We start from the raw sequence: 13705 nt of genomic DNA on the forward strand, positions 1-13705 counted from the left end.
CGGACACAGCGATATGTATAGGAGTAGTATATGGTATTTATTATTCATTTCTCTAGTCCACGTCGTGGCTCACTGAATGAACTGCGGGCGCCATTTCCTATCCCTAGCCCATGCAGATCTTACTGGAAATAACGTACCACTAAGATACCTATTTATCATATCAAACCAAAGCATTCTCTTACTTCATGTACTAAAAAGTGTTTGAGTGTAGGGGTCTTTCTTACATATTGTCCCAGAGTCTCATTTACTTGAAACTTTGCTTATCTAACTAATAATCAGCACTACTATTTTGTTCAGGCAGTATATTTCTGTGCAAAGCAAGAGGGTTCGGCCCAGGTTACTAAACTGTTGCTCCAGTGCAAATGCCTGCTAGATACTATAATCAATAAATAGATATTCAAAATCATAAATACATTCTGTAAAATAAAGGAACAGTAAGACAGGGATAGCTTATACAGGAATCATTATAAAATATCCTCTCTCTCTCTCTCTCTCTCTCTCTCTCTCTCTCTATATATATATATAGTTAAAAAAAAACACAAAAATGCAGGTATGATTTTTCAATATAAGTTTTCATTTATAGTTTTTAGCTCACAGGGCATTTAACATTTTTATTTAACTATACAAAGGGAAAAAATTGAGACACTTTTTGCACTAGAGCTATAGTGGTAGGCTATATCTTTTGAAGATTAGACTACCGAAATGTGGATAAAATCCCAGGCCTTCTTAACCACTGACCCAAGGCTCCAAATCATAAACAAGTACATGTTTGTTTGTTTGTTTTCTCAGGCCAAGGCCCTGTTTTTTTTTTTTTTTTTTTTTTTTTTTTTACAGTTCAATCTTGAAATGTGAGTATGGAGCACCCCCCAGTGGCAATTATACAAATCTCACAAATAAAACTAGCCAGAAATCTGACGTCTGGTGTTTTTGGTTTGTGTTGGTTCAGTTTTTTCTGGTGCACGGTTTTAATCCTCTCCTCAGAATGACAGTGTTTCTTGACCACCTCTTGAAGAAATCTAATACAACAACCCTATTAATGAATTTTCATATACTTCTGTCGCTGGAGAGCGTCAGGGTTAGAGAGCCGTGTCCTCAGACTCGACCCGCGGACCGAACAGCTTCTCAGCTGTCACCTTCCCGTCGTACGCCGGCAGCTTCCCACCGAAATCCGACGGCAGGATGTCTGCGTCGATCTCCTTGAAGAAGGGTTCCAACTCGTCTCCGTGAACGAAGACCTGGAGCAAAGGAGAGTGACAGTCAGATCAGAGGAAGAAGAGAAGGCTGTTACACGCTGCATCTCTAAAACTGGTAGGATCACCATTCTGTATTGCTTAGTGTCACTAAAGTTTACTCAACCTAACCATATTGTATTGAGTAAATACTTTGGCTCAATCCATAACACTCTCAACAAGGGTTATCGTCATGGATTTCAATGAATTTCTTAATGAAATTCAATTGAGATGCAGTGAAAAAAGGTCTTGATAAGCCACTAACTAATACACTTTTTTGTGTATTGTTTCACAGTCTGTTAATAAGTTGTTATGGGTCGCCTGTTGAGTGCTGGGACCCCAGATTACTGTTAACTGCACCTTAATAAACAAGGAAGCCACCCAGACCCTGTTAAACAGCACTACTCACCCTCTCTAGGAGCTTGCCCTTCATCAGTGGCTTGACCACATTGTATGTGGTGGTGAAGTACCATGGCTGGTGAATGAAGTGGACCGCCTTGAACCGGGCTGGGAACGAGTCCTGCGCAAACAGGGCAAAGCAGTAGAGCTCAACACACAGAGCTGGGCTTGCAGCAATACAGTACACAGAGCTGGAATTGCAGCAATACAATACACAGAGCTGGGGTTGTAGCAGAACAATGCACAGAGCTGGGATTGCAGCAGTACAATACACAGAGCTGGGGTTGCAACAGTACCATACACAGAGCTGGGATTGCAACAGTACCATACACAGAGCTGGAGTGGCAACAGTACCATACACAGAGCTGGGGTTGCAACAGTACCATACACAGAGCTGGGATTGCAACAGTACCATACACAGAGCTGGGGTTGCAACAGTACCATACACAGAGCTGGAGTTGCAACAGTACTACCATACACAGAGCTGGGGTTGCAACAGTACCATACACAGAGCTGGGGTTGCAACAGTACCATACACAGAGCTGGAGTTGCAACAGTACCATACACAGAGCTGGAGTTGCAACATTACCATACACAGAGCTGGAGTTGCAACAGTACTATACACAGAGCTGGGGTTGCAACAGTACCATACACAGAGCTGGGGTTGCAACAGTACCATACACAGAGCTGGAGTTGCAACAGTACCATACACAGAGCTGGGGTTGCAACAGTACCATACACAGAGCTGGGGTTGCAACAGTACCATACACAGAGCTGGGGTTGCAACAGTACCATACACAGAGCTGGGGTTGCAACAGTACCATACACAGAGCTGGAGTTGCAACAGTACCATACACAGAGCTGGGGTTGCAACAGTACCATACACAGAGCTGGGGTTGCAACAGTACCATACACAGAGCTGGAGTTGCAACAGTACCATACACAGAGCTGGAGTTGCAACAGTACCATACACAGAGCTGGAGTTGCAACAGTACCATACACAGAGCTGGGGTTGCAACAGTACCATACACAGAGCTGGGATTGCAACAGTACCACACACAGAGCTGGGGTTGCAACAGTACCATACACAGAGCTGGGGTTGCAACAGTACCATACACAGAGCTGGGGTTGCAACAGTACCATACACAGAGCTACACAGAGGAGTTGCAACAGTACCATACACAGAGCTGGGATTGCAACAGTACCATACACAGAGCTGGAGTTGCAACAGTACCATACACAGAGCTGGGATTGCAACAGTACCACACACAGAGCTGGGGTTGCAACAGTACCATACACAGAGCTGGGATTGCAACAGTACCATACACAGAGCTGGGGTTGCAACAGTACCACACACAGAGCTGGGATTGCAACAGTACCACACACAGAGCTGGGGTTGCAACAGTACCATACACAGAGCTGGGGTTGCAGGTGTGCAGCAGATTTGGTTACGCTTCATTTTAAGAGGCAGTAATTACACAGTAGGTAATTGCATATACTATTGCAGTGACACATCAGTCTGGAAATGTTTCAATGCTTGACTAGTCAGAGTGTAACATCAATGGTTATGGATGCGTTTCAAGAATGCAAAGCTGTTCAGAATGCTGTACAGTAATTTGGCAGCTGTGTAACACCATGTCTGCTAGTTTGCATGTCACACACAGGGGTTGGAACAGGACAGAGCGTGAGCAACCACACTTGGTTCCTTGTCCACTTGTGGAGGCGGGGGAAGCCTTCAGCGTGGCCTGGCCTCAGTGTGCTCACCTGCAGCATGTCCACCATCTTCTTGAGCTCGATGGGCTTGATCCCGGAGGCCTGCTGCATGGTAAAGCCCTTGAAGTTCTCAATGATGCAGAACCCATTGATCTGCGTCTCCTCGTTCTCCAGCAGCTTCTCCAGGATCACGCAATAGGCACGCAGGATCTGCACAGACGCAGCAGGCAGACAAATACTCTCATGGAAAAGCAGGAACCTATTCATAACTGGTTCATTTCTTAGAGTTTGGTTAGATCCCACTTCAAGCTTTTTCTTTGGAGTCTACCTACCCCCCCCCCCCCCCCCCCCCTTTTCCCTACTCCCCAGTAGTGAAGGAGGAAATGTGTAATGGGACTGAAGTCAATTTCAAGCTTTCAATAGCGTCAGTATTCCAGCCCTTGCACACGTGACACTTAAAGAACCAAGTCAAGAAGACAAACCTTCATCAGCGTACACAAGGCAAGCTACCAAGGAAGTGCCCTCTTCAGATGAAGGCTCTAGCTGAAACATGTGTCTGCTTGACTTGGTTTCTGTTGGGATTGTGATTAGGAAGCCATGGATGCACGGTACCTCATCGAAGGTGATCTCCTCGTAGTCCCAATTCTCGATGTTGAAGAGCAGCACCACACGGCCGTACTTGTCTCTGCTGGAGAGGATCCCAGGGTACCCCGCCTCGATTGTACTGCGCACAGCCTCGGGGGTCAGGTTCTCAAAGAGTTCGGGATAATGCTCCCGAAAACGGACGTACCCTGAGGGGGGGGGGATCAGACCCTCAGTGCCATAGCGTCTCACTGTCATAGCCTATCGAAGAATACATTTGTTTGTCCTTCCAGAAAGGACTGTAGCAAAATCCCAATTTTATAGGGATGATGTTGGTCTTGTGCTCAATCAGTGATATGAGGGCAGCCTAATCAATCGTTCGATTATACTTTATGTCTTTCAAAAATAATCTATCTGATTACCTAACTGGGAAAAAAACGGATTATTTAACCATGAGGTCTAATTACAATTGCCCATCCCTTTCATTTCTTTGATGCACAAGGAGGTCAGTTTGCAAGTGGACACTGACCGGTGCAAGATGGGTTAGTTTTGTGCGTGGGAAGTGAGAAGCGGTTTCAGGGTCAGAAAACAGTAGAAAACACATTTACTGTTTATTCTCCTTCCTGCCAGCCTGTCTGCCGTCATCAACTGAGATCTAAAGCAAGAAGTCCTGCTCTTCCGTGCTTATGAGCACAAACCTGTCCTGTTTGCACACAATGAGCTCTTGTGCTGCATGAAGCTCAGACTCCCTTCGCTTTCTAGGCCCCCAATTAAAGAACAATGATTCTGTTTTCCCAGCGCCAATGGGCCTGGATGAAACATGCAAAGCAGAACACAATGGCATGCATGGACCAATTAACCAGCTTGTTGTGCATTCTATTCAAGCTCTGGTAGTCACAGGTTTTAAACCCATGACATTTTCACAGGGAGAGTGCTTTCTTTGACTTCTGTGAACAAGTCCAGATAATATGAAGAACAGTAGAATTTAGGGCACACCGGATCTCTTGGCATGTGGCATCCTATGAATTGGTTATGTGTGTTTATGTTTTGTTTTTGCAACAGTGGCTTGGCCTGGTGACTTTATTCTCAGACAAGAGAACGTACCTTTAATGAGCTCGTAGGCGCGGGCGACATCGTATTTGCGTGCGCGGATGAAGCGCAGGAGGATGGCGTCGGGCTTGTCCAGCATGCGCTCTGCCACGGACTTGCTGGCGTCCTCTCCGGCGTCCTCCTTCTTCTGCATCAGCGCGCGCAGCTCCTTCACTGCACTCTCCCGCTTCTCATCCGTCTCGCTCATCTCGTCCTTTGCCTACAGGGGGCGCACACGCACACACAGCACGCACACACACGCAGCACACACAGCACGCACACATGCATACACACGCACACAGACACACACAAGCACACAGCACAGTTTAGTTTATTTAATTTGTTCAGCTGGCAAAATGTAAATCAGAATAGCAAATAAAATTGCCAAATGTGACCCCACAAAAACAGTACTTTAGTAAGTATTTATGAAGCATTTGTAAATGCTGTGTCTGCTGTTTGTAGCTTGCTCTATAACACATCATCATACCTCTGTTAAGCACCAATGTTGTGTTTATTGGAGTTTGATGAAAACCCAAGTAACAGCCACCGCATAGTGAAGCACTCACATTACAGTAAAATATACACAGAGCAGATCAGAGCATACCTTCTGGATTGTGTGGGGGGGCAGCTTGTCACAAATCCCAAAGACCGGTCCATGATCCTTGACGGTGAGCCTCTCCAGTTTGGCTCGGAGCCCCTGCTCCTCCTCCGACACCATGCGGAACGTTCCGGTCTGCGGAGGCAAGGAGGAAGACTGTGAAGAAGCTGTCCTGTGATCGTCTGCCACCGCAGTCATCATCACCATCATTGTCTATCATCCTGCATGTCTCTAACCAGGCTCAGCTCAAGACTCTTCACACTGCTGCTGTGGGACAATCACTTACTGCTGAGGCACACAACTTGGAAGGTGCAGACACCAAAAGATGTGCAGCAAGACTGTAGGACTGCCACTGCTGGAGCTGACTGATGCCTGTAATTATGACTTGTTAATATGGCCTCCATTCATCACAAGTTTCTGTCATTGAGACATTAAAAACAATTATTGAACACATGCAATGTAATTTCCTCAGTGACGATGCAAAGAGGAAAAAGTTCTGTGTCAACATAAAAATTACAACCGAATTACAGACTTAATGTGGCAGCATTGTGGGGAAAGCTCTTCAAAGCTCATTATTCTGAAAGCACATGTGTGCACCTGGAGGCTCTTAACATACCACTCCTCAGAAACAGACCATAGCTCTTTAGGGAGCCTGTAATAGGCTTTACTACAATAGTACAGCAGCCTCATTTCTGCTCCATTCTTAACTGCTGCTGCTGTCCTCACCATGAATGAAATCCTGGCATGCCACTCTGAACACAGGGGACTTGTTTTATAAAGTCATTGTGTCAGGCTATCTCATTCTACCCACATGCAAGACCATCAGATGATGTGATCTATCTCAGCAGGAGCTGAGAAACTTGGACGTTTTGTGTTCTGAGATGCCTGAGACCTGACTGCGTCCTCAAGGTCTGATTCATTACACTAGGAGATAACGTAACTGGATGTTTTGATGGTTCACGACCAGCAGTAACCAAGGTGTTCTGCCAGCTCACTGATCCTCATGGACTGCAGCTGGAATGCTGTTTGTTTTTTTTAATCTTTACCTGCGTTGGAATCAAACCCCCTCTCTGCTCGTTGCAGTGCGTTGTGTTTTGCTAACTGAATGTCTCTTTGATTTCCTCATTCCAGAAAGGTTTAGCTCCAGGTAAAAAAGGTAAGGGAAAGCAAAACACTGAAAATGCATTTGAAGCAATTATTTACACCATATAGTAATTGCAAGACTGGAGATTGCATACCACATACATTGATACATAGAGACTGCAGAGAGCTCTTTCTTTGAACCTTATTTCACTGCAGTCTGGGATTAAGCTGCAGTGGTATATGATTGCTGCAACAACAGCTAGAAACAATAAAGTTAACAACAGTCTATAGATCCAGGGGTTAGAATGACCAATAAGCTCTCTCACATGGCTCTGGAAAGCCTGCTAAATCTTTCTCTGAAGCAACAGATTAGCTGCTAATTCCAGGCCTGCATCTTCTGCTTACAATAAACTCCCAGTATCAGAAAGGCGGGACTGGCAAGATTACTGGATACAAGGAACATGTGGTGTGTTTGAAAGAGCAGAAGGTGAGCTTGGACTCCACACCCCTGGAGTGTGCAGTCTGCTACCTGAGTCTGTTAAACATGCATTAGGGGACCGCTGACAGCATGGCGACTGTCCGGTGTCTGACTGCGAGATGCAAATACACTGGCACGCTTGGAGAATGAAATAGGCTCATGGATTGTTAAACAATAGCCCACTCAGCCAGGGTAGATTGTGATGCTCCACGTGGAATTGCAGGTCAGGGTAGATTGTGATGCTCCACGTGGAATTGCAGGTCAGGGTAGATTGTGATGCTCCACGTGGAATTGCAGGTCAGGGTGGTTTCTGACACTTTCCACTACGTTATAATCCTGGTATTCACTCTGCACTGCACTCTGTTTTCAGTTTTTAATCCAGACTACATTCATTTATTTAAAGCCCCTAAAAACATATGTGTGCATCTGAATATTGCATTTAAAAAAATCACTTGTACTTACAATCTCTGCCATGGCTTCTGAGTGTTGCTAAAGAGTTTTTTTTTTTTTTTTTTTTTTTTTCACACACTGAAAAAGAAAAGAAGGATTATGTTACAAAAAACAACAGTTCTGAAACCATGCTTATACACACCTGTTAATAATGTAAAAAATGAATTGGCATTCATTGAGACTTCTCAGTGCCCTTTAGCACTGTGTAATTGAATTGAGTCTTCTGCAAGCTCAGCTAGTGGCAGCTTTATATCGGTTGGTTAGTTCTATCAAACAGTGGTCTATGGGTAGCGGGGTGGGGTTTGTTATAAGCCATCACTGCAATTAATCCTGTTATTAGCGCTGTCTCTGGACTAACCCTCATTCACAAAGTGGGTGAGGGTCTGGGGGCTTACCCTCTTAATTGGGGGGGTTGTGACATTATTAATTATATTAATTATACGCTACATAATCTTTACAATTTGTTATACAGAAATTAATGTATTGCTATTTACAGTGTAGCACTAGACCACACTGCCTCCCTCCCAGTCCATAAACTATAACCACTAGACCACACTGCCTCCCTCCCAGTCCTTCAGCTCATAAATTATAACTGTCTTCTGTATTAGACCCTGGGGTCAAAAGGTAATTGGTGATGGGATCGGGGGTCCAATAATCCTTTTTTCGTGGAACTGGGGCGGAGCGTCCCCATTATTTGGGAGGAACTGGTGAGGACCTCCACTCAGGAGGTGAAGTTTGGTGATTTAGTGACGGAGGGACTACCCGGGAGGTAATTTGGTGACCACAACTGCCTGGTGTTCCACTCAAACCAAACACAGGTCTCAGGAAACCACCTTGTGATCCTGGTGTATCTACGGTAGGGACTGCTGCCTCCCTCCCAGTCCCTCACCTCTAACCACTAGACCACACTGCCTCCCTCCCAGTCCCTCAGCTCTAACCACTAGACACCTGCCTCCCTCCCAGTCTCTCAGCTCTAACCACTAGACCACACTGCCTCCCTCCCAGTCCCTCAGCTCTAACCACTAGACCACAATTGGGGGGGTTGTGACATTATTAATTATATTAATTATACGCTACATAATCTTTACAATTTGTTATACAGAAATTAATGTATTGCTATTTACAGTGTAGCACTTGACCACACTTCCTCCCTCCCAGTCCATAAACTATAACCACTAGACCACACTGCCTCCCTCCCAGTCCCTCAACTCTAACCACTAGACCACACTGCCTCCCTCCCAGTCCCTCCACTCAAACCACTAGACCACACTGCCTCCCTCCCAGTCCCTCCACTCAAACCACTAGACCACACTGCCTCCCTCCCAGTCCCTCAGCTCTAACCACTAGACCACACTGCCTCCCAGTCCCTCAGCTCTAACCACTAGACCACACTGCCTCCCTCCCAGTCCCTCCACTCAAACCACTAGACCACACTGCCTCCCTCCCAGTCCCTCACCGCTCTAACCACTAGACCACACTAGACCACACTGCCTCCCTCCCAGTCCCTCCACTCAAACCACTAGACCACACTGCCTCCCTCCCAGTCCCTCCACTCAAACCACTAGACCACACTGCCTCCCTCCCAGTCCCTCAGCTCTAACCACTAGACCACACTGCCTCCCTCCCAGTCCCTCCACTCAAACCACTAGACCACACTGCCTCCCTCCCAGTCCCTCCACTCAAACCACTAGACCACACTGCCTCCCTCCCAGTCCCTCCACTCAAACCACTAGACCACAGTCCCTCCACTCAAACCACTAGACCACACTGCCTCCCTCCCAGTCCCTCCACTCAAACCACTAGACCACACTGCCTCCCTCCCATTCTCTCAGCTCTAACCACTAGACCACACTGTCTAGACCACCCTCCCAGTCCCTCTCAGCTCAAACCACTAGCCACACTGCCTCCCTCCCAGTCCCTCAGCTCAAACCACTAGACCACACTGCCTCCCTCCCAGTCCCTCCACTCTAACCACTAGACCACACTGCCTCCCTCCCAGTCCCTCCACTCAAACCACTAGACCACACTGCCTCCCTCCCAGTCCCTCCACTCTAACCACACTGCCTCCCTCCCAGTCCCTCAACTCAAACCACTAGACCACACTGCCTCCCTCCCAGTCCCTCAGCTCTAACCACTAGACCACACTGCCTCCCTCCCAGTCCCTCTCAGCTCTAACCACTAGACCACACTGCCTCCCTCCCAGTCCCTCAGCTCTAACCACTAGACCACACTGCCTCCCTCCCAGTCCCTCAACTCTAACCACTAGACCACACTGCCTCCCTCCCAGTCCCTCAGCTCTAACCACTAGACCACACTGCCTCCCTCCCAGTCCATAAACTATAACCAATGGATCACACTGCCTCCCTCCCAGTCCCTCAGCTCTTGGCACAAACCACACTGCCAGTATAAAGTTGAGACATTTTGTGAATATATTTCATGAAGAGCTTGGTGTAAGCCTCCAGGACACTTATTCAGCGTTTTCCTGTTTAATCCCTCATAATAATCCGAAGATTCTTTACTAGCAAGCATTCACTAGTGTCTCCAAGCCTGTTGAACTAGGGGTGTGCTGTCCCATCAGGCTGCGGGCAAACTACAAAGAACGGCACTTCTGCCCTCCTCCATCGTCACTAACCATGCCCTGGGTTAGCACCCAAGCCAGTGTTAAATGGGGCTGCACATTCGTCAGAAGGTTTGGTTGTGGACTACAACCGTTTTGGACTTGCGCTCTGATCAGCTGTATAAATCCAGTTTCTGGTTCAGTCCTAGATCTCTCTGGCTGTGATTGCAGATTTGTGTGTTTGTGGTTTGACGTGGACAGTGTTACAGTATATAACTTGCCCATCCTTTACTATTGTTTTACTGCACTCTGTCGGTGTTCCTGTGATTTACTTTTTTTTGCACGTTCCTACACTGTTAACAAAAGCTTTCGGCATTTTTAAAAGAAGAGTAACTGTAGTACAGTGCAGTTTGGTCTCTAGGACATGCAGTCACTACCAGCCTGTTTCCTTTCAGACTATTGCTCCTTCCTGAAGTGTGGAGCCTGCATGCTAATGTTATCTGGGCTCCACAGGTTAAAGCCGTGGTTTATATACATTTGTTTCTCCCTGATAGCAGGATGTTACATTTTGAATCCTGTTTATCTGTTTCATTAGTAAGCAATATGATTAAGTACAGACTGTGTCATTGTGCACTGATGTGTGATTCACACTATTAATGGATTCTGTAGTGATCTGGTTTGCTTTCTTTTAGTATAACTCTAGATTTCAAGTTTTGGATCATTATGTTTGAAATTAAAACCCCATTTTTTCTCCCTTCCTCACCCCAGCCCCAAGTTAACAGTCGCTCTAACTTACCGTGATGGAGATCTGCTGATGGGAAGGGAATATCCAGCAAATGACAGCACCAACACTGCCCAGCGGAGAGGGAGCAGAGAGGGAAGGCACTGGAGTCGCCAAGACAAGCTGTGAGCTGAGGAGTAGCCTTGCAGAATGATTTGTAGTGTCATTGAGTCTGGGATTAGCTTGTCACACGGTATTACTCAGAGCAGATTTTTAATTAATCAGCACAAACATGGCAAATGGGGTAGAGGGAGGGAGGGGCAGTCCTGTGAACACAGCGCAGCAGGGTGGGGGATGGAATTGTTTGGGGGTGGTAAAGGGGAGCATGGGGGGAGGGGTTCACCGTTCAGAAGAAGGAGTTGAGAGGATTCCAGCTGTAATTAGTGGAAATGAAGAAGAGCCGCTGCTGTGTCTCTCAGGGCCTGGCAATGTGAGCAGGAGGGCGGAGAGCCAGTAGCTTCACTGCAGTGTTTATTGCTTGTTAGTTTACTGAACATTATTCTTTTATGGGTGGTTGTGCTGCACTTCTTTCAATGGCATTCCATCAGCAGCAGCTGATTTACAGCAATGCAACCAGCAGGAGACTCGAGTGCCGACCGCACAGTCCCGAAGTGTGAGTCAAACAGGAACGACCTCATCCCTCCAGTAACTATCCCAGCATTTCAGCTTACAATTTGAATTTTAAAAGCAGGTGAAATTAATCACAGAACAATATCTAGGGCCTCTGCTGTACCCTTCATTGTTTACAGTGATGTAAGTACTAACATGACTACCCTCTCACTCTCGAGGGAGTCCCTCCACTGTAACCACTATATCACACTACCTCCCAGTCCCTCAGCTCTAACCACAAGATCACACTGCCTCCCAGTCCCTCAGCTCTAACCACAAGATCACACTGCCTCCCAGTCCCTCAGCTCTAACCACTATATCACACTACCTCCCAGTCCCTCAGCTCTAACCACTATATCACACTGCCTCCCAGTCCCTCAGCTCTAACCACAAGATCACACTGCCTCCCAGTCCCTCAGCTCTAACCACTATATCACACTGCCTCCCAGTCCCTCAGCTCTAACCACTATATCACACTGCCTCCCAGTCCCTCAGCTCTAACCACTATATCACACTGCCTCCCAGTCACTCAGCTCTAACCACTATATCACACTGCCTCCCAGTCCCTCAGCTCTAACCACTATATCACACTGCCTCCCAGTCACTCAGCTCTAACCACTATATCACACTGCCTCCCAGTCACTCAGCTCTAACCACTATATCACACTGCCTCCCAGTCACTCAGCTCTAACCACTATATCACACTGCCTCCCAGTCACTCAGCTCTAACCACAAGATCACACTGCCTCCCAGTCCCTCAGGTCTAACCACTAGGTTACACAAGGATATGAAACCAGTGGAAAAAGTGATGCAAATGAAACAGCGTGGGGTACAATGTGCATAGAAAGTGTTTCAGAAACAGAAGGAATGACATCAGTACTATTAATAAGAGGTACAGAATGCTGTAGTTGTATATGGGGTCCGGAGGGTTACTTTGAAAACACAGGCTTAGATTTGAGTGAATTACGTATGGAGTAGCGTCTACAGTACTCCAAGGTAAGCTTATAATGCAAGCAATATAGCTTCACCTTTCACATAAATCTTTCTTTTTTATCAGCCAGTCTGGCTGAAGGACAGAAGGCTTCTGTATACTTGAATTATATCATCTAAATAGACCCTTTCATAAAGAATTACCATTGCACACTGTTTTACTAGAAAATGGCTTTCTTCTAGATAACAGGTTATTTTTGCAGCACGAATGAATTTTGAAACTGTGTATGATTCCGTTAATAGGGCATTTTCAAAATGTACTGTATAACAGTGAGAAATGAGAGCCAGCTGACATGCACTAACTGGTCCGCACTGATCGCAATGCCTGAACGTAACCAACTTTAGACTTTGTCCACTGGTTTCCTTGATGCATTGATTACTTTTGAGAAAGAACCATATTTTGATAAGGGTACCAAAACTTAATATCACAATTTGGTAATTGTCATATTTTGGTACAGTGTACATCCTAATACAGTATTCCATTCTGTCAAGTAAACTGGAATATCAGAATATGGTACTATTTTATTGGCTGGGAATTAAAATATAATGGGTGACTTGTTTTCAGGTCAAAGCGAGATGTGTGCGGTGCAGCAATCAGTAGCAATGTAACAAATCCTGCCATGTGGTTTGCCGCCTTGATGTGGTCTTGCCTTCAGACAGACTGTCATACGATAGTGGTGCTCCCTGCATTGATATGGCTGACAGCGGACTCTCAATCAGCCGCTGTGCCGGCCGGCCGGCCGGCTTCTCTGTGCAGCCTCCTCGGCACCTCCAGATTTCCTTGTTTTCCCACCCAGAGCAGCACTTATCCTTTATATAAGGACTTTATCTCCACAATGGGAGACTGTTTGCCTAAACCAGCTGGGATCGACAGCACAATAACTGTGTCTGTGTTGCAAGGGTCAGCCCTCGACACGCTCCAGCTCTGCTTGCGAAATCTAATTCCCAGGACATGTGTAGTACAACCAAGGTACATAGGCATGCTGTCACATAATACTGGACAATATACTGCTGTACAGTGTAGTTAAAGCCTTTTAAAGCCCCAGAGTCCAGATGCTGGTTTACTGCCGCAGCTGCAGTTTGCATGTTCAGTGTTTTATGATCTCAGGGTGTAGATGTGAAGTGGTTAGTTCAGTTGCACATATTT

At 46.4% G+C, this 13705-nt stretch overlaps 1 protein-coding gene across 1 annotated transcript; it reads right to left on the reverse strand.

Annotated features, from left to right (window-relative positions):
- Nucleotides 1–580: 580 nt before the first annotated feature.
- Nucleotides 581–11553, reverse strand: LOC121294468 (retinaldehyde-binding protein 1-like). Its single transcript, XM_041218180.1, has 8 exons — nt 10975–11553; nt 7634–7699; nt 5617–5745; nt 5028–5232; nt 3954–4132; nt 3393–3551; nt 1639–1749; nt 581–1235 (listed from the first exon to the last, which is right to left on the reverse strand). Exons 2-8 carry the CDS (start codon nt 7643–7645, stop codon nt 1077–1079), a joined length of 954 nt encoding a protein of 317 aa, XP_041074114.1. The 5' UTR covers nt 7646–7699; nt 10975–11553; the 3' UTR covers nt 581–1076.
- Between the last annotated feature and the right edge of the window lie 2152 nt (nt 11554–13705).

The sequence above is a fragment of the Polyodon spathula genome, chromosome 19 (genome assembly GCF_017654505.1).
Source record: "Polyodon spathula isolate WHYD16114869_AA chromosome 19, ASM1765450v1, whole genome shotgun sequence".
NCBI classification, from domain to species: Eukaryota; Metazoa; Chordata; class Actinopteri; order Acipenseriformes; family Polyodontidae; genus Polyodon; species Polyodon spathula.